Source organism: Chelonoidis abingdonii, chromosome 3, assembly GCF_003597395.2.
Source record: "Chelonoidis abingdonii isolate Lonesome George chromosome 3, CheloAbing_2.0, whole genome shotgun sequence".
Taxonomy (NCBI): Eukaryota; Metazoa; Chordata; order Testudines; family Testudinidae; genus Chelonoidis; species Chelonoidis abingdonii.
The window spans coordinates 68,155,058-68,178,163 of record NC_133771.1 but is presented as its reverse complement, the minus strand read 5'-3'; the positions used below and the strand labels follow the sequence as shown (position 1 = coordinate 68,178,163).

The 23,106-nt window shown below is 42.3% G+C and overlaps 1 protein-coding gene across 4 annotated transcripts in view; it reads right to left on the bottom strand.

Moving 5' to 3' along the window:
* MRAP2 (melanocortin 2 receptor accessory protein 2) overlaps positions 1-21,705 on the bottom strand; it is a 57,734-nt gene extending 36,029 nt beyond the window's left edge. The window contains exons 1-2 of one of the 4 annotated variants that reach the window (XM_032806073.2): positions 21,625-21,694; positions 5,951-6,084 (exon numbers count right to left, since the gene is read on the bottom strand). In XM_032806073.2, coding sequence (XP_032661964.1) covers positions 5,951-6,077 — 127 coding nt within the window. In that variant the 5' untranslated portion in view covers positions 6,078-6,084; positions 21,625-21,694. Of the gene's footprint in view, positions 1-5,950; positions 6,085-6,636; positions 6,891-21,624 lie in introns of those variants that run through there. The other 3 variants (XM_075063826.1, XM_032806075.2, XM_032806076.2) reach the window with 3 other exon arrangements.
* Between the last annotated feature and the right edge of the window lie 1,401 nt (positions 21,706-23,106).

The window sequence follows — 23,106 nt, the reverse complement described above, 5'->3', positions numbered from 1 at the left end:
GCTCAGGGCACACAAGACGGATGAAGTGAAAAATGTGGCCAAAAATATGAAAACTACTTTGCCTGTAATACCTGGAGGCTTAACTTCAGTTCTACAATCGCTTGATGTCTGCCTGAACAAACCCTTTAAAGACAGGCTACACAAAATGTGGTCTAAATGGATGTGCTCAGGCATGGCAAAGTTGAGAAAAGGTGGGAATCTTATGAAGACCGAAATCAATCTGGTTGCCCAGTAGATCAAGGACACGTGCGTGTCCATTCCTTCAGAAATGGTAGAAAAATCATTTAGGAAATGCTGTATCAGCAATGCACTCGATGAGTCAGAAGATGATGCCATATTTGATGATGACACAACAGAGGCTGATGATAAGAAGGAATCTGAGTCGCAAGAAGACACTGCCGACATCTATGATGACAATGCAGGTGCAGCTGTGACCGAAGCCAAGTCTAATGAACTGTTTGGTGAATCAGAGACTGATTCAGACTTTGAAGGATCTTAAGACTTTTTTAAGTCTCATATCGTGCTAAGTTACTTGTTTTAAATATCCATTTACTGATTTTAAATATTGACTGTAACTTTGAAGGTGAATACATATTTGTTCAGTTATTATAACAGGTTTTTCGTTAGATTACCTTAAAATAATTCTAGCAAAACTTCTGAGTGTTTCTCGTAATGCCAGCTTTTAAAATATAGCAGGGGTTGGAAAACTTTGGCTCCCAGCCCGTCAGGGTAAGCCGCTGGTGGATTGGGATGTTTTATTTATTTGGAGCGTCTACAGGCACGGAGCCCCTCAGCTCCCAGTGTTCGCGGTTTGCCGTTCCCAGCCAATGGCAACTTCCTGCAGCTCCCATTGGCTGGGAACGGCAAACCGCAAACACTGGGAGCTGAGGGGCGCCATGCCTGCAAACACTCCAAGTAAACAGTTCCTATTGGCTTCTTAATCACTGTGGTGGATCTGCCGCTTAGAGCCTCAGTTAGATGATCTAGCTCAAGGGCCGCAGCATGTGCACATACGCCAAAAAAATCTTCAACGCTTGCAGCTGTTAATGTCCCCCAATGTGTGGCAATATAACCAGACTCCAGTTCCGTGGATTTTAAATACAGAGGAAAAAATGAAGGAAAACAGACAAAGCATTAATAGTACAAGCATGACTTTATATAAAAGCGATTTCAAACTGAATTGCTGTTTGGAAAGTGATGAATATTTATGGAAACCTGAAGCTGCACAGTGGTTAAAATACAGACGCCAGTTGCCTGGAGGATTTCTACATACACTTTCCAAATTTAATCAGTAGTTGCAAAAGATATATTGTTCCCTTCACCCAACTGGAAGTAGCGAAAAGTAATGCAATACTAAATAATTGCTCTGTGAAGCCTGCAGAGCTTTCAACTGCATCATCACTTTGGGATAAGATTTTTCCTGTTTTACTAGATATTCTCCCCTTTTCTACTCCCCCAGCTACACCACACATATGCAAGCTAAGCCATTTTAAAATAGAGGACATCCCCCTCAATCACACAAAAAGAAGAATTCAAATGTATCAGAGCCACTACCCTTGCCTGCCTTCCCTTACATCCCTTTACACTCTCATAACACCTTAAATGCTGCAGAATTCCATTGAGAAGGCTTTACCCATCAATCTCAAGATGCAGAGAGAATGAACAGTTGTTCCAAATTTGCTGCTTTATCTGCATCTGCCAGAAGGCACAGTGCTCCTTCGCTGACTGTTATATCTTGACACCATGAATCACATATACACAATTTAAGTGACTAATGGCCAAATTCTGCGCTCAGTTGTACCACTGTAACCTCAGTGAATTTACTGGGGTTGCACTGATATATAAAAAGTTGAATCTGGCCACATATTTTAAGGTGCGTGAGAAAGCCTGGTTACTTAGCATCTTTTAGTAATTTGTAACAGAAAGTCCCAACCGACAGATACATATGCTAGGAACTAGGAAATTAAAATTAGAGACAAGTCCAGGCTGCAACATTCAGAGCTGGCTCCGAAAGCCATAATGCTCAGAAGGGTTTCAACCCAGTTCATTACAGAGATGGGGCTACTGATATTTGGGTGTCAGAATTCCCACTTCACCACCTACTAACGTGCAAGTGTGCGGATACCCAGGTTTTTGTATTGGGGCCCATCTATAATTAAAATATTTACTCCTTTTGTTTACAGTTTCACATTTTGTACCTCGACTCAAGTGTTAAATTTTGCCTGCATTAAGGATCAATAAGGTATCTTGCATTAAAAGGGAACTGCAAGACAGACATCTTAGTTAAAAAGGCTGATAAATATGGCAGTCATCAAATTAAAAGAATTTTTTGGAGGGGAAGGAGGGAGATAATGGGATTGGGTATGTCTGAGAGCTTAAAAGCACCCTCACTGTGGGTTACAAGAGAAAAACACTTTGCACGCCTTACAAAAGGAACTGTCAAAGATTTAATCACACCATTGTTACCTCCCACAACTTCTGCCTAACTGCTACTACCTTGAAAGAGGACATATTCCGCACTACCATTAAAAAGATTCCATTAAACCATTTGCAAGAACATTAGTAGTAGTATCTGCTGTTGTTAGTATCCGCAGTTATTAACAGCTACCTGGCATGAGGGTGATCATGACTCCTATTAATATATTCCGTGCAAAGAACTAATGTTTAAATTCCATATTGCTTTAGACCACAGGTAAACAAACTGGCAGACATGCCACAGCTGGCATCCATTTTTCATAGCGTAATGCTCCAGGATATTCAAATATAGCCTATCTGCTAACAACATCAAGATTTCTGGATTAATTTGCCTATGATCACTGCTTGGAATCGAGCACATTAGCATGAATTCAATATATAAAACTGTTCCCACGATACGTCTTCTCCTTCACCAAAAGGTAACTAGGTCATTGTAATCAGCTCTAACAGCTATCACTATTAATAAACTAATGAAGGAAGAGGAAAGGTGCCAGAGAAAGCATTAATCCAGTCCGCTTTCTAATTCTTCTTAAGGCAGCAGTAACTCTGAAAACTACTCCCATTAACTGGGACATCCTGCAGCACTACCTTTGGTTACTCAAAAAAAGGCTGGAGTTTTTTTGTTTGTTTGTTATTGGTTTGGGGGGGGGGGGTTAGGGTGGGTGTGTGCTTGAACTTTCCATATAAATCCACCTTTGGGCAGAGACCAACACTGGGAAGATTTCATGCTGAAACAAAAGTTATTACTTTGAAAAAAGGAGGTTAGAATGGAAGCACCTACGAAAAGTTCAGGTTCATAAATTGGGTCCCACCTCCAGTAAGAGCTGGAGGAAACAGATGAAAAATAAATAAAACCTAAACATGATCTTAATACATTGCTTGTAATTACATGATTCACCACAGATGAAACAGCAGGAGCAAATCTTTATCAGCATAAATCAAGTTACCATTATCAAACATATACACAACCAAACACTTTCTCAGGTTATGGTTCACTAACTACTTGAAAATGGAACCATCATCATGTCTTTCCACTTCTCTCCCTCCTGCAGCCCTATGCAGGGCAAGGGAGAAAAGGAGCTAAAGTTACCCTGCATTCTTGTCAAACTGTCATGCTTCCAGAATCAACTAAAGTGTAGGGCTACAAAGGTCAGGGAAGATCCTTCAGCCCTTAATCACTCAAAAGTTCCTTCAGGTGTCAGTGGACACAATTCAGTATTGGAGAAAGTGGATGCAATTCCACTGAAGTCAATGGAGTTGTGCCCACTTTTCACCAGTATTTCAAAAAGAATTTCATCCATTACCATCCCAACTGAAGCAGGGCCACACGATTGGGTCCTATTTATACATTTGATATTATCAAAACACTGGGTTGCTTTGACGCACACTAAAGACAGGTGCCTATGGCAACTGAAAGTTAATTTAAATTGAACTGAATTAGTTACCCAAGAACTTCATAAAATATCTGACAGTGAAACCAGCTGGTTTGCCATGTCATTCATGATAATTAGTTTAAACAGAGTTCAGCAAAGGTCTGTGCTGCTAGACTGTCTGAGACCCAGAGGCAACTATCAGTTATCTCTCACCTCTTTCACTTTTGTCTAATATGTGACTAAATGTGATAATGTAGCAAATCTTCAAAATCAGTACCTCCAGGTTCAGTCTCTGGCTGAATGGAATACAAATTAGGGAGAACATGATTGAAGTGAAGTATCTTTAAGAACCTACTTGTGTCAAATATCTAGTCTTTAAAAAAATTAAAACCAAATGAGTCATAAGGGTCTGACAATGACAGCAGGCACAGTGAAGCATGTTACAATTAAGGCTGAAATGCAAGTTCAGTATAGCCCTCTGCCTTTAAAGTTGTTTATATTCCCTGGCAAACAAGTTTTGTTTGACACTTTGGCATCCATCCACCCAGGTACTTATATGGCCCTCAACACTGTAATACCAAAGCACCTACTCTTATTTTGAGGCCCCCATGCACCCACATTAATGTTGCTTTTGCAGCACATGGGTGTGCCCAGTCAGAAGCTTTTCCTGCAGTGGGCAAGAACCTAGTGCATATTTTAGTCTGTAATACAATCCTGTAGCCTTAAAATTCTACCTGTCTTGCAGCTGATTTCCTGGCCAGAGGGAGAATTCTACTGAATACAGTTGAGTTGCCATTAAAACCTACTCTCTCTTCATGTAAGAACTTTAAGCCTCTAGGACTTTTCTCTACGCAATAGTGTCAGAGTCATTGGGAATTACAGTATGCCCAAGCATTAGGCAGATACTGCAAAATCACCAGGAATATCAGAATCAAGTCCACTGAATAGATTTTGTATGTTTCCCAGTTGTATTACCTTGTATTTGTTCAAGTTGAAACTCATTTTATTTCTAACCTCTTTGCTACACCTTTATATGATTTTTTTTTGGTCTGAACTGCTGGTTGACAACTTTCACATGAGCATTATATGGGAATAAGCATGTGGTTTAGCCCACTCCATATCATTAAAGATGTTAAATAATAACAAACCTACTATACAGTTCCTTATCTTGATATATTCCTATTTATCAAATAATGTTTCAAAATAGATTACACAGTAAGACAGTAGAACACAAAGGACATTGATTCCATTCTGATGACAACTGCATAAATATGAAATACATGATTGTCCGGAATGGACTAGTCTTCCTATCCACCACTACTTAATTATAATTACAATTACAATCGTTTATGGTGAATTTGACCCTTCTGACTAATGACTAAATACAAACATATGGTTTGTAGACTATAAACTAATTCTAAAATTTAAAAAGTTCCCTCTATTTGTTTTATATAATTGATTTATAACAAGCAGTGCAGATTATAATGCTGACATGGACAATGGGAACTAGCTGACACCACCCAATATCTTTGACACAAGCCACCGACTGGCTTTCAGAGGGCAACATCTATCACTATCAGTAAGTCATATCTCTGTATTCTATTCCCATCCCCTGAATGCTTGAGACCCTTACATACTTGTTTGATCTTTTCTTATTTACATATACTTGTTTTAATGCTCACCACTATTAGCAAACATATAATGATAAAAGTCTCACCTGAAAGAGAATTTTCTAAATTTTCTAAATTTGTTTTAATGTTAATAGTTTTTCATATATATTTTAACAAGAATAAAGCAGCCAAGTTTCTTTTCTTATCAGTGAGAACCTTTTTCTTCTCCATAAAGCAACTGGATGTTGCAGTGCATCATAAAATATGGGGAAATTTCTATTTGAACCAAAGAACTGGTATCCAGGATATCCCAAGGCACTGATATGAATAAGAAAAAAAATACTTCAACAAAGACAAATCAATGATGCTATTAATTCCAAGAGCTGTGTGTGGGATAATCAATTCACAGAAAAAGATTTTTGAAAAGCTATCCATTAAGAATACACCAGGAACTTTGAAGCATAGAATACAGAACTGCCAGACAGGACTTACATTTATGAGCTTTCAATCCTTCAAAGGAAACTGGTCCATACTCATAGTACTCATACTCCCAAGTGTAATCAGAGTTAGATAAAGCCTGCTGAGATGTTCGGTTGGAAATAAACCTATGGGCAGACATCGCTAACCTGTACAGATATATAAAATGTGAATAAAAAGCATATCAGTACATAGAAATATTTCTAGCAATGTCTTTATACGTTTTTATAATCATATGCCATTTTTTGGCTTTCCCCCTCCTCTGTCCCTTTCATAGGCAATGTGCCACTCTTGCATAAAGGGCCATCTCCCACCTGTTCCTTTCAAAGCCAGTTCCACCACTCCTTCAGACAGAGCCATCATGTTCCATACCATTTCTTCCCTGCTCTATCCCTTGTCCAGGCCAATCACCAACCTGTGAAGAGCTTCCTTTTAATAGAAAGGTGGAATATATGAGGACCTCTACAAACATTCCTATTAACAGATAAAAGTACCAGAGCACACCAGTCACATAGACCATGCCTCCTGTAGGCCGAATACAGTAAATACAAATGATCATCAGCCATGGGAACGGGAACCAAGAGGTTTAGGGAGTGTCGTCTTAGGGTATGTTTACATTACAAGCATTACAATGGCACAGTTGCAGCTATGCTCCTATGGTGTAGACAGAGAGACAGATTCTGTCACTATAGTAAACCTACCCCCTCAAGAGGCAGTAGCTAGGTTCTTCCATTGACCTAGCAGTTCCTACACTGGAGCTTAGGAACTGTTCACACCTCTGAGCACTGTAGGCAACCCACCTAAATTTTAGCCTGGTGTAGACCAAGTCTCAATTGCACCAGGCTTTGTTTTCGGTAAGTCTCTACAACAAGAAAATATAAAATCAAGCCTAATAATCATTCTGAGGGAAAATTCCTGATCAGTTCTAAATATTGTGGAGTGGGAGGGAATTTTCTTCAGATGGGGAAGGAAAACAGGTTCAGTTTTCACACTATGGCCCCAATCCAGCAACGCGCTCTCTTTAAACACTTTAAACCTAGTGCCATGGAAGTCAAAGTCCAGCATGTGCTCTAAGCGGTGAATTAGGCCCTTTGTGTATTTTGAAATTTTTTTGCCTCGTGCAATGGATAGAACAAATTAAAGTGAGATATTCCCTTTAAAGCTCACAGAGGTGCACATTTTAATGAAATGTAAAAGAAAGATTATTTTGTATTTTAACAGAAAGATCTGAAAGCCAACTCCTGTCATGATAATAAAAATGATATAATCTGTAGACTTCCAGAACATGAATTCAGTGTTGCTATTCCGAAGAAAGTTGGCACTCTGTGTTCATTTTGATATATAGCTCTAATAGTAAACCACGTATGATTTTAATCAACATAAGATTCCACTGAATTGAGGAGCTAAAGCTGAATCCAAGTAGGGAGCTGACTCATCTTTGAAATAAATGATATAATCATGAAATGATATCAAAACCATTTTTTAAACGGAAAGAGGTTTTAAATTGTCATGCTTTTTCTGTAAAAAAAACAAATGCCTTTGTTCAATCATTGAAATTAGCTGTACTGTTTTGGTGCTATTTAAAAAGCAGATAAGCTGAAAATAATTCATACACTGCACAAAAGATTCAATAATGTATCAAAGACATCTAAATTCATGATCCATCCTTTACTCACATGGAGCAGTTGCTTTGGCTTCAATATACTACTCGTATGAGTAAGGGTAGCAGGACTTGGTGCTTACTTTGGCTTCAGTCCTACAATTGAAATCAACAGGGTTCCACATGGGAGTAGAGCAGGGGTAGGCAACCTATGGCATGCATGCCGCGCTGATTTTCAGTGGCATTCACACTGCCCAGGTCCTGGCCACTGGTCCAGGGGGCTCTGCATTTTAATTTAATTTTAAATGAAGCTTCTTAAACATTTAAAAAGCCTCATTTATTTTATAGACAACAATAGTTTAGTTACATAGTACAGACTTGTAGAAAGAGACCTTCTAAAAACGTTTAAATGTATTACTGGCACGCGAAACCTTAAATGAGAGTGAATAAATGAAGACTCGGCACACCACTTCTGAAAGGTTGCCGACTCCTGGAGTAGAGGTTTGCCTGCATGCATCACATTGCAGGATCAGGACAGTATATTGTTACAAGTATGTTAATTGTTCTTTCAGATTTAGGTAATTTCCTACAATGAGCACATGCTGCACAATACCACACAAAGAGAGTGTTGCCTGCATCTATTCTAACAGCTAAGACTTCTAGCAAAACTGCCAATTTCTAAAGTATTAAAAAAAGGACTAAGCATTTTTAAAGGGTTATACAGGAGTAACAGAAGGCAACAAATATTTGTTAAAAAAAAAAAAAAAAAAAAAAAACCACTCATCTTGCCAACGTAAACTTTGAAAATGAGGCAAACTTTCCAACCCTGAGATTCCTCACAAACACATCTGCATCACAGAGCATATTGTATCACCTGGCCAAAAACTGTGATATTCAAAGAAACACTCTCTTATAATGATGCAAGTTATTCTAATTCTGGGTGATGGGAAGTACCAGTGGATCACTGGGAACCTCAGTTCCTTAGTCTCAGTACTTTTTTCTTTAGATTTAAGACAGGAGGGAAATGCAACAAAAGAGCAGGAGGACAGCGAGTTACCCCTGAAAAATGCTGGACACAGTGCACATGCTGTTCTTTCATGCCAGTCATGCTGTGCTCTACCTCCCTCTCTTGCGCCACAAGCAGAGAGATGTTTGCTATGCATCAGTCTCACTGAAGTTTCGGAAGGGAAGGAGTCTCAGGCTCAAGCCCAGCTTGTATGACTTGCTACAGAAGGCTATTGGATGAGAGAGAACTGCAAGATGGCTTTTGCTCTCAGGAGGTGACCCATGTTCTCTCACTCTGCTCATTTATATGCATTTTCACACATCCTTTCCATCTTCCCCAGTATTTTTTCCCCTTTAGTTCCCTATAAACCCCAGCACGTACTGACTGAGAAAGAAAAACCTGCCAAGATTTCTATTTTAGCATGGAGCATAAGGATTCTCCTCCAAAAAGGGGATATTTAAAGAATAAATATCTAGCCTTGTAATAGTTTTTTTGGTCAAGTAAGGATGCAAGCAGCTTGCAGGAAAATGTTCTTCTTGATCATATTTCTGCGGAATTGGTAACCAAATTCCACTCCAAATGCAAATGTTAATATTCAGTTGAGCTGTTCATGAAGATCAGAGTCATTTATTTTTCTTCGTTAGCATTTACTTACTTTCATCTCTTTCATAAAACAAATAAGTGCAACAAAATGAATTGGTGTAAACAACAGAAGGCATAAGGCTTCCCTTTGTTTGAAAGGTAGAAAAATAGCTGATACTTGGTAGTATCTCAGTTTCACACTGAAGTGGATGTCTGTATAACACCATATCTGCTTCAATTAACTCCGAGAGCTATTTTTATTGGCCCAGGAAAGGTATTGGATAACAACAAGATGGGTATTGTTTAGGTAAACATGATATTCTTTTATTGACTTTCAGGAGTGTGGGGGTAAGGTCATTCTTGACCATGGTTTATTTTTTTCAAGATCAAGTAAACTCGTAGCCAACTATTGCCTAGTGTCAAACCTGTCATTCCTGAGCAAGCTCATAAAGGAACAAGTCAAAGGCCACCGATCAGCTCATCTAACTGAAGCCAAGATTCTAGATCTGGCACAATGTGGGTGCAGGCCAGGCCACGGACCTGAAACAGCTTTATGGAACTGATAGATGATCTCCTCCAATCAAAAGATAGAGAACAGACATCCATTCTCATCCTCTTGGGTCTCTCTGCAGTGTTCAACACTGCTGACCATGAAATACTGATGTCTGACCCGAGAGAGATGGGACCATACTAAACATACTAAAATGGTTTGAGCCCTTTATGGAGGGATACACCCGAAAAGTAGTGATGAGAACACACATCACCACTAGACCCTTCACTTATGGGGTTCCACAAGGATCAGTTCTCTCTCCAGTCCTTTTCAACATCTACATGCAACCGCTAGGTATACGAGTCAAACAACATGGATTCACAGGCCAGCAATAAGCAGATGACACAAAGTTCTACCTATCCTTCACCCCTACCACCAAGGTGGCCCAGTACTTGGATGAGATCAGCTCATGGATGAAGAACAGCTGGCTGAAACTGAACCCAAGCAAGACCAGATGATGCTGGTGGGCAGAGGAAAGTATTCTGAGGAGTTTGCAGCCACGCTGACTCCCCTTTGGTTGAAGGTTCACATCCACAACTGCTCAGTTCAGTCCATAGTCTAGGAGTACTCTCAGATTTCTCGCCGATGTTGAGCTCCCACATCACAACAACCACGAGTGATGCTTTCTACCATCTCCAACTGGCGAGGAGTTTCCATCCCGTACTGGCAGACGAAGGCCTCAGTTATTCATGTCTTCGTCACTTCTTGGCTGGACTACAGCAATGCAGTATACTTGAGCAGGAAGCCATCAGCACTTAGGAAACTCCAGCTAGTACAATACACTGCAGCATGTCTCCTCAGTATGCAAGCTACCATGAACACATCACACCTGTCCTCTTCACAGAATTTTGAATTAAGTTCAAGGTCTCAGTCTATCTTCAAAGCACTCCATGGCCTGGGCCCAGGACACCTAAAAGACTGCTTAAAGCTCCAGGACAAAGACCGAGGTCAACAACAGAGCTCCTCTGGCACAATGGCATCACAACGGAATCAAGTCCTAAATTGTCAGTAATAATTTTGCTTTTTATTTGGAAAATTTTATATACAGAAAGTTACAAATATTTTTCTGTCTCCCTACAGAAGCTTACAATTACGGTATGACCATTATCTGAGCTTTTTGATATATATAAATAGCGTGTGCAACCTGACATATATAGTAACTGGGACAAATGGACCGAGTTAACATGCTGACAGTAAAGCTAAAAGCATACAACAGAGAAACATTTAGTGCTGACATTTTCCTCTATTTCTATTTTCTCTGTACTTCTGAGGGAAAAAGTGAGTATAATTTAAGTGCCTCTGTTTCAGCAGGACTCTAACAATCTCCACAGTCTGAAGGAAGCATCACAACCAAGCCATTATTTTTTTCCTCGGTGCTTTAAAGGAAACAATATTTTATGGTTTACCTAAAGAATCTGACTTTTTAAAATGCTGAACTTTCTGAACATATTATAAGCAAAGCTGGTAATAAAAAAAAAAAAAATTAAGGTTTCTCGATACTTCCCATAATAAAACATTGTTTTCAGTTGCTTATAACTTTGTCAAACTTTAACCTGTCAGTCCAATGTTTCCCATGCTGGGAATCCACATTAGGCTGAATTGTTTTGGAAAGTTTCAGCAAATATGGATCAGCCATTTCCAAGAATGAGATGAGAGAAAAAGAGACAAAAACATTGTTTTGCCCACGTTAAAAAAATTCTTACAGCTGTTTCACTGAGAAGCTCTAGCACTTCAATATTTTGGAGCAGGGACTTTAAATTTGGCAGGGGAGTGGTTTTTGTCTCAGGGATATGCCTTTTGCTACTCCTGTGAAAATCCACCCACATTTGGCTAAGTTAAAATTCTTAGAAAAATATCAATTTGCATATGCTCAGTAGAGATTTGTTAGGGTTTGGTAGCTAAATTCTGATTCCATCTGCACTGAGCACATTCCAGTCCAGGGTCTGCATTTGCTGTTCCTAGTCACTGTGATGCCAGGCACCAGACCAGAGCGGGGAAACCGTCTCTCCTGAGCGCTCAAAACCCCACTACTGATCCCCAGGAGGAAGCAGTCTGACAATAAGGCCTGGTCTACACTGCATGGGGAGGTGGGGTGGGGACTCAATGTAAGATACTCAACTTCAGCTACAGGAATACTGTAGCTGAAGTTGACGTATCTTATTTCAACTTACCTCCCGTCCTCATGGTGCGGGATCAATGGCCGCGGCTCCCCCGTCGACTCCGCTACCGCCGCTCGCTCTGGTGGAGTTCTGGAGTCAACGGGAGCACATTCAGGGATCGATATATCGCGTCTAGACGAGACGCAATATATCGATCTCCAATAAATCGATCACTACCTGCCGATACAGCAGGTAGTCTGGCCGTACCCTAAAGGAGACAGAAGTACTACACCTAAACAAAACAAAAAGGAAGCAGGAAGGCAAAGAGAAAAGCCAAGTTACGAGTGTGTGTTCTTTGCAGTTAAGCAACAAAAGCTGGTCTCTAACAGTTATTCCTTTACTCAAAGCATTAATCATCACATAACCAGTCTGCTGCAGTTCCCTAATCTGTCCCTGCAGTCCAGAATCCCACTCTCAATATGAACAGGAGTACTTGTGGGACCTTAGAGACTAACAAATTTATTTCAGCATGAGCTTTCGTGAGCTACAGCTCACTTCTTCAGATGCATAGAATGGAACACACAGACAGGAAATATTTATACACACAGAGAACATGAAAAGGTGGAAGTATGCATACCAACAAGAAGAGTCTAATCAATAGAGATGAGCTATCATCAGCAGGAGAAAAAAAAAAACTTCTGAAGTGATATATTTGGAAATGACGCCAAAGAAGGTATGAGGAGAACTTAAACATATGGGAAATATGATTCAACTATAGTGTAATGAATCCAGACCATTCCAGTCTCTGTTTAAACCGTGTTATGATGTGTATCTAGATGTTGCATATTATTAGTTCGAGTTTCAGCGCAGTCTTTCTTTGGAGTCCTGTTTTTGAGTTTTTGTCTGCAATCTGCCACCTTCAAGTCTGTCACTGAGTGGTTAGAGAGGTTGAAGTGTTCTCCCACTTGTTTTTGAATGTTATGATTCCTGATGTCAGATTTGTGTCCATTTATTCTTTTGCGTAGAGACTGTCCAGTTTGGCCAATGTACACGGCAGAGGGGCATTGCTGGCACATGATGGCATATATCACATTGGTCCATTGATTAGACTCTTCCTGTTGGTATGCATACTTCCACCTTTTCATGTTCTCTGTATGTATAAATATCTCCGGTCTGTGTGTTCCATTCTATGCATCCAAAGAAGCGAGCTGTAGCTCACAAAGCTTATGCTGAAATAAATTTGTTAGTCTCTAAGGTGCCACAAGTACTCCTGTTCTTTTTGTGGATGCAGACTAACACGGCTCCTACTCTGAAACTCCCATGATGGAGGATGAGCACTGGTCTCTGTAGCCACATCCTTGCACAACACCTGCTCCACACAAAGATGTTATTCAATCCAAACAAGTATCCTTGGAAAAAATGGAAATCCAGCCCTAGTAAAGCCAGTAAGTAATCAACTACGGAAGGAAAAATGTAGAACAGAAATGAGCATGGCTAAGAGGAATTTAAAGAGTAAATAGCTAAAAACCAAGAAAATCTTGAAGTCAAATAAGGAGAAAAATAAAACAAATTCCTATCGCTTGTTCATAGGCAGATAAGAAATCACATGGCAGCCCAATAAGAAACATGGTTGTTCCAGTTTTGGAACCAAGGTCTTATTCTTTCAATTAAAGTACACTGCAATAATGTTGCTTTAATTGTGTAAATTCTAAAAGTATTTCTCTGCAGTCTGCTTGTTCTGTTTTGGACCATCGTACCAGGGTTCTAATTGGTATTCTGTTTTAGCATGTCCAGCTCTCACATCATATATTTACTTTTCTCCTTGCAAGGACTATAAATTAAAATGTCATTGTCACCTCCACCACTCTGAGACTGAGCCAGAATTGAGACTTGTCAGAGAAATAGTCCAAATGACAATTTAGAGTTTTGTATAACTTATTAATAGTAAACAGAATTTATGTTGATAAGACGTAAAAGTAGTTCTTTGGCTGTAGGATAAATGTTCCCGTGTATAAGTACAGTCTTTTACACTGGTGAAACCTGACAGTTATTTCACTAATTTTCTTGCTTGATGCAAGGACGTGACAGCTTACCACAGGTTAGTTTATTTCCAGAATGCTGAAAGCACCCCTGGAGTGAGAGTATGGACATGACTAGGTGGTTAGCTATTACTAAGGAACAACCTAGGCCTCTAACAGAGCCTGATGCCAATGGGCTCCAGGGCTGTTTTCCCCAGATAGATGACTAAGGTAGCGTCTCCTGACATGGGCCCCATGAAGCTCCTATTCTGGGGAACCATATGGCATGTGGCCGTAACAGTGATCTCTCCAGACCAATGATCCTGAAACTTTTGAGGGTCATGCCCCACCTTACCTAGCATTGCCAACTTTCCAATTTCTCAAACCTAGACACTACTGCTGTGGTCAATGTTTTCTGCACTAAATACTAATCAGCACATACACTATCAAACAGGTACATCACAGACTTGCCAGCAGTAATGGAGACACTAGCAAGATACAATTACAAATGGGATGGACGAGTGGGCCAGAAGGAGAAAGGAAACTGGCTTTGACTTGCCATTGTTGGCAAACACTTCAGAGCAAACTAATCCTTCCATTTGTTGCAGCACTTGCTTTCCGAGGCAGAACCCATGCACCTGGGTGGGGCTCTAGCCATACATTCTCCACAATATCCTTCCCTAAAGTGCCACTTGGATAGATTCGCTTCAGATTGAAAGTGTAGAGGCTTCCTTTAGCAATCCCCCAACCCCACAAAGCAAAACAACTCTGAGCTACTAAGACCAGGTAGGGAAGTTTCCCAGCACAAAGGGCTGGTAGCTTCACCCTTTACCCGAACCCCATCTCCAGCCAAAGGCTCAACTCACCAGAAAGAGGGAGGTTGAAGAGGACTATGCCTCTCCTCTCCGTCTAGCAGCAGCAGCAGCTCAGAGCAAAGCGTTTGCAGGGAGTGATGAGGGCAGGAAGCGGTTGGGGAGGCAGCTTCCTGCAGCCAGAGGAGGTTCCCAGAGGTGGGTCTGACCAGCCCTGGGAGCAGCCAATGCAGGGGAAGAGGAAGTGTCCCTTCCTCAGCCTGGCCAGGACTAGCAGCGTGGGCACCTCCCATAGGTGCCGACTCCATGGATACTCTGAGGCTGGGGCACCCACAGGGAAAAATTGGTGGGTGCTCAGCACCCACCGGCAGCTCCTGACCTCCGCCCAGCTCACCTCCACGATCTGCCTCCTCTCCTGAGTGCGCCGTGTCCCCGCTTTTTCCCTCTAGCTCCTAGCACTTGCACCATGAAACACCTGTTTTACACGGCTGGAATGGAAGGGGGAGAAGGCGGAACGGGGCACACTCGGGCAAGAGTAAGGGCTGAGGGGGGATTTTGGGAAGGCGTCCAACAGGGGCAGGGAGGGGGCAAAGTTGGGGCAGGGACTTTGGGGAAGGGGTTGGAATAGGGCAAGGCGAGGGGTGGGCGCGAGTACCTATCGGCATCAGGGAAAGTTGGCACCTATGGCACCTCCACCTCTGCCCCTCCCCAGCTCTGGGGCCAGTGCTCGGGGTTAAAAGAGGCCTTGGGTTGGCTGGGGTTTGCACGTGTGTGTGACAATAGAACTACTGTAACCAGACTTCTATTGTCCGATCAATATTTCTGATTGGAGACTATACAATCGCCTTAAAAATCGGACTTTCCAGTCAAAAACCAGACAGTTTGCAACTCTACCATGACTCCTGTCCACGGCCACCCCCACTCCAGGGCCAGGAGCATGGCCGCAGCTCGGGGAGGAGAGGAGAAATGCCGACAGGGGTAAGAGGGCCAAGGCTGGCGCCAGGAGTGGGGCATGGCCAGGGACTGAAGCTGGGGGCGGAGCCACAGCCAGCTGCAGCTCTGCTCCTGACCTTGCCCCCGGGCCAGGAAAGGAGCCACAGCCAGGGGCCAGGGCTGGGGGATGGCATGGGGCCAGAAGTGGAGCTGTGCCAAGGCTGGGGCCTGGGCCAAGTGTGGCACTGGGAGCCAGGGACATGGCTGGAGGCAGGACTGGAGCAGAGCTGGGGGCTGACCAGGGCCTCACCGCAGCACCCTCCCCCACAGACGTTTCTCCATACCCCACTAGGGGGCATGCTCCATTCTTCGGGGACCTCTGCTACAGACGATAGTTATCCTGAACAGGACTTCCCACAATAGCCTTAGGCCAAATCTCGCTCACCTTGACGGAGACTGGGCCACGCTGACTGCATTCAGTGCATATGGATCAACTAAATGTCTACAAAGCTATGAAGGTGAAGGATCGTAACAACATAAGAATGGCCATAATGAGTCAGACCAATGGTCCATCTACTCCAGTATCCTTTGTTCCAAAAAAGTGGAAGCATGTGTGCTGCCCCAGTCCACCAACATCTGAAAGGAACACTCCATTTCCCTTTGGGAGGTCACCTAGGAGAAAAGGAGGTAAAGGACTGGTCATCGGCAATACCAGCCTGACCAGTCTGATCCTGTCTGAGAGACTCCCACTGGTGATAAGATCTATGACCAAGCTTTTCAAATCACCTAGTTCCAGTAACACTCAGAACCCCACACCATGAAGTCAAAGGTCACAAAAGCACAAAGCAGAAAAAACTCAAACCTTTATCTTAAGTATTTCTGTAAGATGCTAAACTCACTCACCAGCCTGGGGGAATAAATAGCCACGCCCAAGTCATTCTTTAGCACCCTTGCTCAGGGCTCCATTTATTGTTGAAACACCAAAAGAACATGTAAACAACAATATAATGTAACTGCCCCGCTCCCTAGTATATGCTGTGGGTCCCCTGGCCATTAGTAATCTAGTGGTTAGAGTCTTCCCTCAGCACAGGGACTTCTCAGGGTCTCCTGGCCCATGCTGTCCTCCACTGCATAGTCTGCAACTTGGGCTTTTAGTCACAAGTAAGTATTCTCATGGCATTAGAATGGTCCTAGGCTCTACTTAATGGAACTGGGGCCCACTTCTGTATCATCTAATGGTAGTTATCAGACCCAGTCACCTGACATTGCCCAACCAGGTCTGATGATTCCCAGCACCTGCCTCCTGGGCTCTTCCTTGGAACAGAGCTGGTTGTTTCCTAGCCCCCAACCCTGGGACTTAAAGGGGCAAACCATCCTGTTACAGTCTCATTTTTCCTGTTTTCTACCTTTAGTTCATGGGGAAATGTTTCTGTTGGTATATTAGGTTGTCAGTGTGTGGACTGAGTGTACCTTGAGAACGGCGCCAGGAATGCTTCCCTAACCCTAAATCCTAATTCTTCTTTTTGAACCATTCCAAGTGCTTCCTCAGTAAGGAAGAGCTATCTGAAGCTTTAAGCATCCTTTAGTAACTACCTATGTTCTGAAATCAGTTGGTAAACTCTCATGCTTTGTAGGTGGGGGAGTAAGAAGAGGACACTATTAGTCACCATAACAATGGTGAGATTTAAGAAGAAATCACGCAAGAGCACTAAAGTTGTAATTTAAGAAACCACTTTGGTATCTACTTCCTTCAGACTAGCTACATGATTCTATCACTTCAGGTTCTCTCTCTTGGTTGGAGTCTAAAACCAGAACAGATAGTGATGTCCTTCACCAGCAAAGTTAATTTCACTGCCATCGGCAATATCTTTTAGTTGGGGGATGGGGGAAGAGAGGTGATTAGACTAATCAAGACCTCTTTCAGTCTCCTGTTGCAGGATCAATAAAAAGTGATTCTTTGTTGCATCAATCTCATTTGATTACCCATTATATTAATCTGACCAAATGATGACTTAAACCATATATCATTGCTACTCATTGACTGGACTTCAATTTGACCTTGATTTGATAATTTTATTGTTTTAATTCCTAATTAGTTTAGTGAGATTTCCAGTAGTTTTCATTTTAGTGATATTTTAGTGATAAATTTTCATATCTGCTTGTTCTTTTAATAAAACCCATCGAAGTATAGAGAGCCAAGTTGTTGGGTTGTTTTTTGTTTTTTTTTACATAAGCAACGTGAATCAGACCCTGCAAGAACGAAGGGTAACTTAGCTGAGGTATTTGACAGCCACTTGCTCTCACGAAATTAAATCCTTTGTTTCTTGCACTATGTAAATATTTATTCCAACTTCAAGTAAAGAGTCTAATCTCTAAATAATGTTATACACACTGTCCATCTGGTTTAAAATCTAGATCTGAACATACAGATTAGCACTGGTCTAGTCTCCTCTAGTGCTTCCTGCTGAGCCCTCATTATAACAGTGTCCATAAATAAGTATGGTTCCAGGTGCCCTTGAAGCCAGGAGAGAATAAGCTGATGGTGCTAAAAGCAGCCACACTTGGGCCATTCACTTGTATCTGCATCAATCATAGATCACATATGGGCAACCACATTCTAGGATCCCCTCTGCAAATAAACTGTGAAGTCACAATCTGGCCCCATAGTATCTGAATGCCTGAATACTACAGTATAGGAAGTTAGCTAGGTATAATACACTCTCAAAATTCAATAAAAAATTAAAGCAACAATAAAGCTACATTTAGCTTTTCTTGGAAAGTGTTATGAACTGTAATAACTACACACATTTAGACATTCTAGCATTATTACATACCATATGATGGAGAATTTTTTTTTTTAAAAAAAAGATCCAATATGTGAGGATTTCAGGCTGCCATTGCAATAGAACTGATTTTTTTTTTAGAAAAGCAATTCAATTTGGAATGTTTCCACAGTAAAGCTGTCAAGCAATTTAACAAGTTCTCTCTCTCTCTTTCTGCCCCCCCCACCATCTTTAGGGGAAATTTTTCCTTCCAGCTCTGTTGGAGAAGATAATTTATTATACAGTCTCTAATGAAAAATTCAGTTGAGGCTGAGCTCTTGGTGAAATCTGACAGTGATGTATGAAAATGAGTGCCAGGGAGAGTCAATGTCTTATTCTTAATCTCTGCTATTTCTCTGTACAACACTCTACTATACAAAGGTAGCTAATAAAGGGCTTCATCCTACAGCCCTTATTCATATGAGTTAGACTATAGGATCAGGTTCAAACATACTATGCTTACCTCTCATTTCCTTGGTTTCTATCATAGGTTGGGAAGAAAATAAACAAAAAAAAAAAGATTTGCTAATACCACCCTCCTTGCAGGACAGATATCAACTGCATTTAAATAGCAGGCCAAATTGTATATCATCTGCCATACTTTATCTACAAAACATCTTCCATTGCAAAACCTGGAACAATACTTGATAAAGGGCAGAGTGGTGAACTTTCTTGATGTTATCACAAGCCTCACAATTTTTGGTGGTCTTTTTTGGGACATCAGTGATCTCCTGATATCTTCAGCTTCTTTGTGAATATCTGCTCTTACACAAAATGGCCTCAAAAGCCCATTACTTTAAGCAGGAATGAAGCCAGATTGACTTCAATCAAGATAGCTGCCATTTTCCCAGTACCTTTTCATGTGATGCTGCCTCTAGTAAAGATGGCTGCCACCCTAGGCTCTACAGTTACAGAACTGGACAGGAAACTGAAGGTAAAAGGGAATGAAAAAAGTGCAGAAAGGAGGCTAAGGGCTGGTCTACACAGGGAAATTGACCGGCATAGTTATAGCAGACTAGTGTAATTAAGCCACTATATCTATACTGGTCAATTTCCCCACATAGACAAGCCCTAAGAGGGTCATGTTGCAGCATGTGAACAGGGGCAGAGAAGGAGACTAATACAGACAGGGGAATGGGTAATGGCCATAAGGAAGATCAAGGAATGGAGAGACAGAATGTAAGAGAAGGAGGTTCTTGAAATAAAGACAGCAAAAATATGCAAGGCAGGAGTTGGACTGGAAGAACATGGAAAGAGAACATAAGTGGGCAGGGAGAAAATGGAAGAGAATTGGGAAGAGGGGAAAAGTATTTGGAGACAATAAATGGGACCTCCTTCTGAGCAGGAATGGAGGACCCCTGCATGTTTGCATCCATTATAGGATGAATTTTAACACACACAAATTAGAGTTGGGCTCAAGTGCTCAAAAGTCAGAAGGAAGACCAAAATATTGTGCTGTTTATTACTGGTTTAGAAATCATCATGTTTAGAGCTTGTCTACACCACACAACAATGCACACTGCAGGGGTGTGGTCTCACAGTAGAGAACTTTTAGTTCTCTACAGCAGGGTCAACGTAGGCCAGTTACCAACTGTTGACCGGTTCTTTTTCCCACTACCCAGAATGCACAGGTTCACAGACAGACTCTTGAGCTGAAAAAGTATGTCATTTATTTGCTGCTTCAGTGAGTGGTCAGTTCACCAAAAAAGGGCACAGCAAACATAGGGTTAAACGCAAACACATTCAGGTGTTCACCTTAAATACACTGTTACAAAGCTATTCATTATACTTTCCTAACACTAAGATTAGTTTGCTAAACTCAGCTGTTTAACCAATTGTTTTCTTGATCAGGTTGCTGACCAACCTTTTAACCTGGCTGTTCTCTTTCCTTGACAGACAAGCAGACATCTTTTCACATGTCCCAACACCTAAAACATACATTCTACATATCACATCCTAGTACACCAACACATTGGTGCACTCTAGAAATGAGTCTGCATTGCTGTGCAGTGTACACAAGCTTCCCCTAACAACAACAACAAAAAAATTTCATGATTTGAGGAGAGTTTGATTTCTTTGAACACCTGGATTTAGCAACAAAGAAAGAAATAGGTTACTTAAGAAATACCGGCATGTACACAAAGGGTAAAGTTTCCAGGAGTGCCTCTGTGCCATTTCCAAAGGTGACGTAGGCAATTGGGAACCTACTGACCTTCGATGACATTTACGCTCCTAGACCTAAGGCACGTTTGAAAATGGGACCTAGATGCTTTTGAAAGTTTTACCCTAAATCACAGTATATTTTCTGAACAAAATACAATGAACTATCCTCTAATACCCAGTTACACAAACTCTGATACTTGTAGTATATTTATGACACAAATGTTTATTTTAAGAGTTTAAATTCTGAAATAAGACCACATCCTGCTGTTCTTCAAGTAGAACCTCCACTGATTTCTCGTCCTTAGTTCAAATGCTTTTCTCTTTCCATTTTTGATTATTTTTTAAATAACTTACCAGTTTCAAAAGATGTTTTCTTCTAGTTCAAATGCAATAAGTAAATACATTTAAAACTGAATGGGAAAATTGCATGTGTTCAAAATTTACTTATGTCTTGCGATTTATCAAATTTGTGTTTGCTTTAGTCTAAACTAATGTTAGTAACATAGCTACAGATGTTTCTTTTGTTCTGAATACATTGATTTTGCTGAGTTCACAGGAAAAATTAAAAAAACCCGATGCATAAAACTGTGGCGCAACTATTCTGAGGTACTGTCTAAACGCAAATGAAAGTAATATACACAACCAAAAACTAATCTTGGTTCACTGATATGGAATCTTTAAAAAAAAGCCACCTCCTTCCTTCCCAACGGAGTCTCAACAATTTCCTTCTTACGCTCATAAAAACCCCACTGACGAGAACCAAGGACAAATCCCCACACCTCACCCAAAAGCAAAGGGGGCAAGAGCTGAAATCTAGGTCTGCATCTCTCCGATGTTACGTGCTATGCAGTACCCCCCACGAGGCACACAGGAGGGCTGCAATGGCCATTTAACGAGACAGGAGTATCCCCCATTTAGTGCAATTCAGCCGGTCGGCATGGTTACGTTTTAGCCTTCGCGGGCTGTTACGAGGGAAATTCTCTCTCCATCCCCCCCCCCCCCATTCCCCCCTCCCAGCCGCAGCGCAGCGGGTAATAACGGATCGGCACGACCCATTCCCAAGCCGGCTGGAAGACAACGGAGCGATCAGACTTAAAACGTTACCTGGCCCCGGCGCGCGGCTGGCTCTGCTGCCTACCCCTTCCCGCTCGAAGCCGAGCCCGCCTTTGCAGCCCGCCCCTCCCCCGCTGCCTGGCGCGCACGGCCAGAGCCCCGGCGCGCGCCCCTGGCCCGCTCTCGCCCCCCACCGGGAGCACGCGGGACGCGGCGCGGGCGAGGCACTGTTCGTCCCTCTTCACTGTACCGGGCTGGCAAGTTCTCCTCGGGAGAAGGAGTCCGCGCAGAGGAGCGCCCCTCGCCCAGCCTGCCTACCCCGCAAGCCGCCTGGGCGATCTCGTGGGGCGGCAAAGCTAATCAGAGCTACAGAGCAGCCGGGAGTGGGCGCTTCTCTCCTCCTCCGGGCTGCCCGCCGCCGCTGCTGAGAGCAGGAAGCAGCGGGCGCTGCGCTGGTTTTCCTGACAGCGAAGGGCAAGCGCCAGGGCCCCTCAAGCACACTCCGGTGACATGTGACCATCCCCAAAGCTGTTACTGCCCCCCGCACCCAGCGGCACCGGGACGGGCAGGACCGCACACCCCAGCTGGGGCTCAGCCCCCGCACGACACTGCTCGTTCCAAAAGGCTGCAGCTTGGGCTCCACTCTAAGCGGCGCCTTTGCTAACTGGCTCGGGAGAGAGACCCCGCTTTGAACAGCCAGGGGCGCTGAAATAACCTGCCGGCTCCTCAGGGCAGGGGCGAGGCGCACTGGCAGGTTAGCGAGTGTGCTGGGAAGAAAGATGCTTAGACACTACTACACCACTGGAGGCTAGTCTTGCTGCTTCCTATATGGCTCCTGCTTCGGGGCTAGGCGGAGGATTTCAGCTGGGTGCTTTCCCCAGGCACGAAATTCCCCCAATTGCGGACTAGGTTACAATAATTCCGTGCAGCTTTGCCAGCTGTCCACAGCCCCCCCGTACTGGTCCGTGCAAAACTGAAGCTAGTGGCTACTTCCTCCACCCACCCTGCAAAAAGTAGGTGAGCCAATTCATCGATTTAATCAGATCAATATTAGGAATTACTTTGCAGCCCATATTTCCCTCCCATCCATTGCCATTGTTACTCCTGGTAGGAGTAATTTTTTTCTAAATGTAGTATCAAAATTTAAAACCCTCATAGGTATACCTTAAACACACACCTTATTAGACCAGCCTTGGGGCCTCACTCAATACCATCAGCTCACACCTGTCTTCTGCTGCTGACTCTGTGCTTTGTTTTTTTAAGACACATTTTTAGCTTAAAACGAAATCTTTATCATTCAGCTTCTCTCTATGGGCGCTTAACTGATTAGTTGATACCACATTCCTATATGTTTTCTGTGCTGTGCATTCTGGGGGATTAATTTAAAGTTAGCCTTTATCCAAATGCAATCGATATTAAAATCCAAACAAAAACAAAAAAGGGTAAAAATATCTTAAAACAATCAAAACAAATACAGGTAGTAGACTTATGCCATTTTCTCCAGATCCTTATTTGGTACTGGAAATTAGCAAG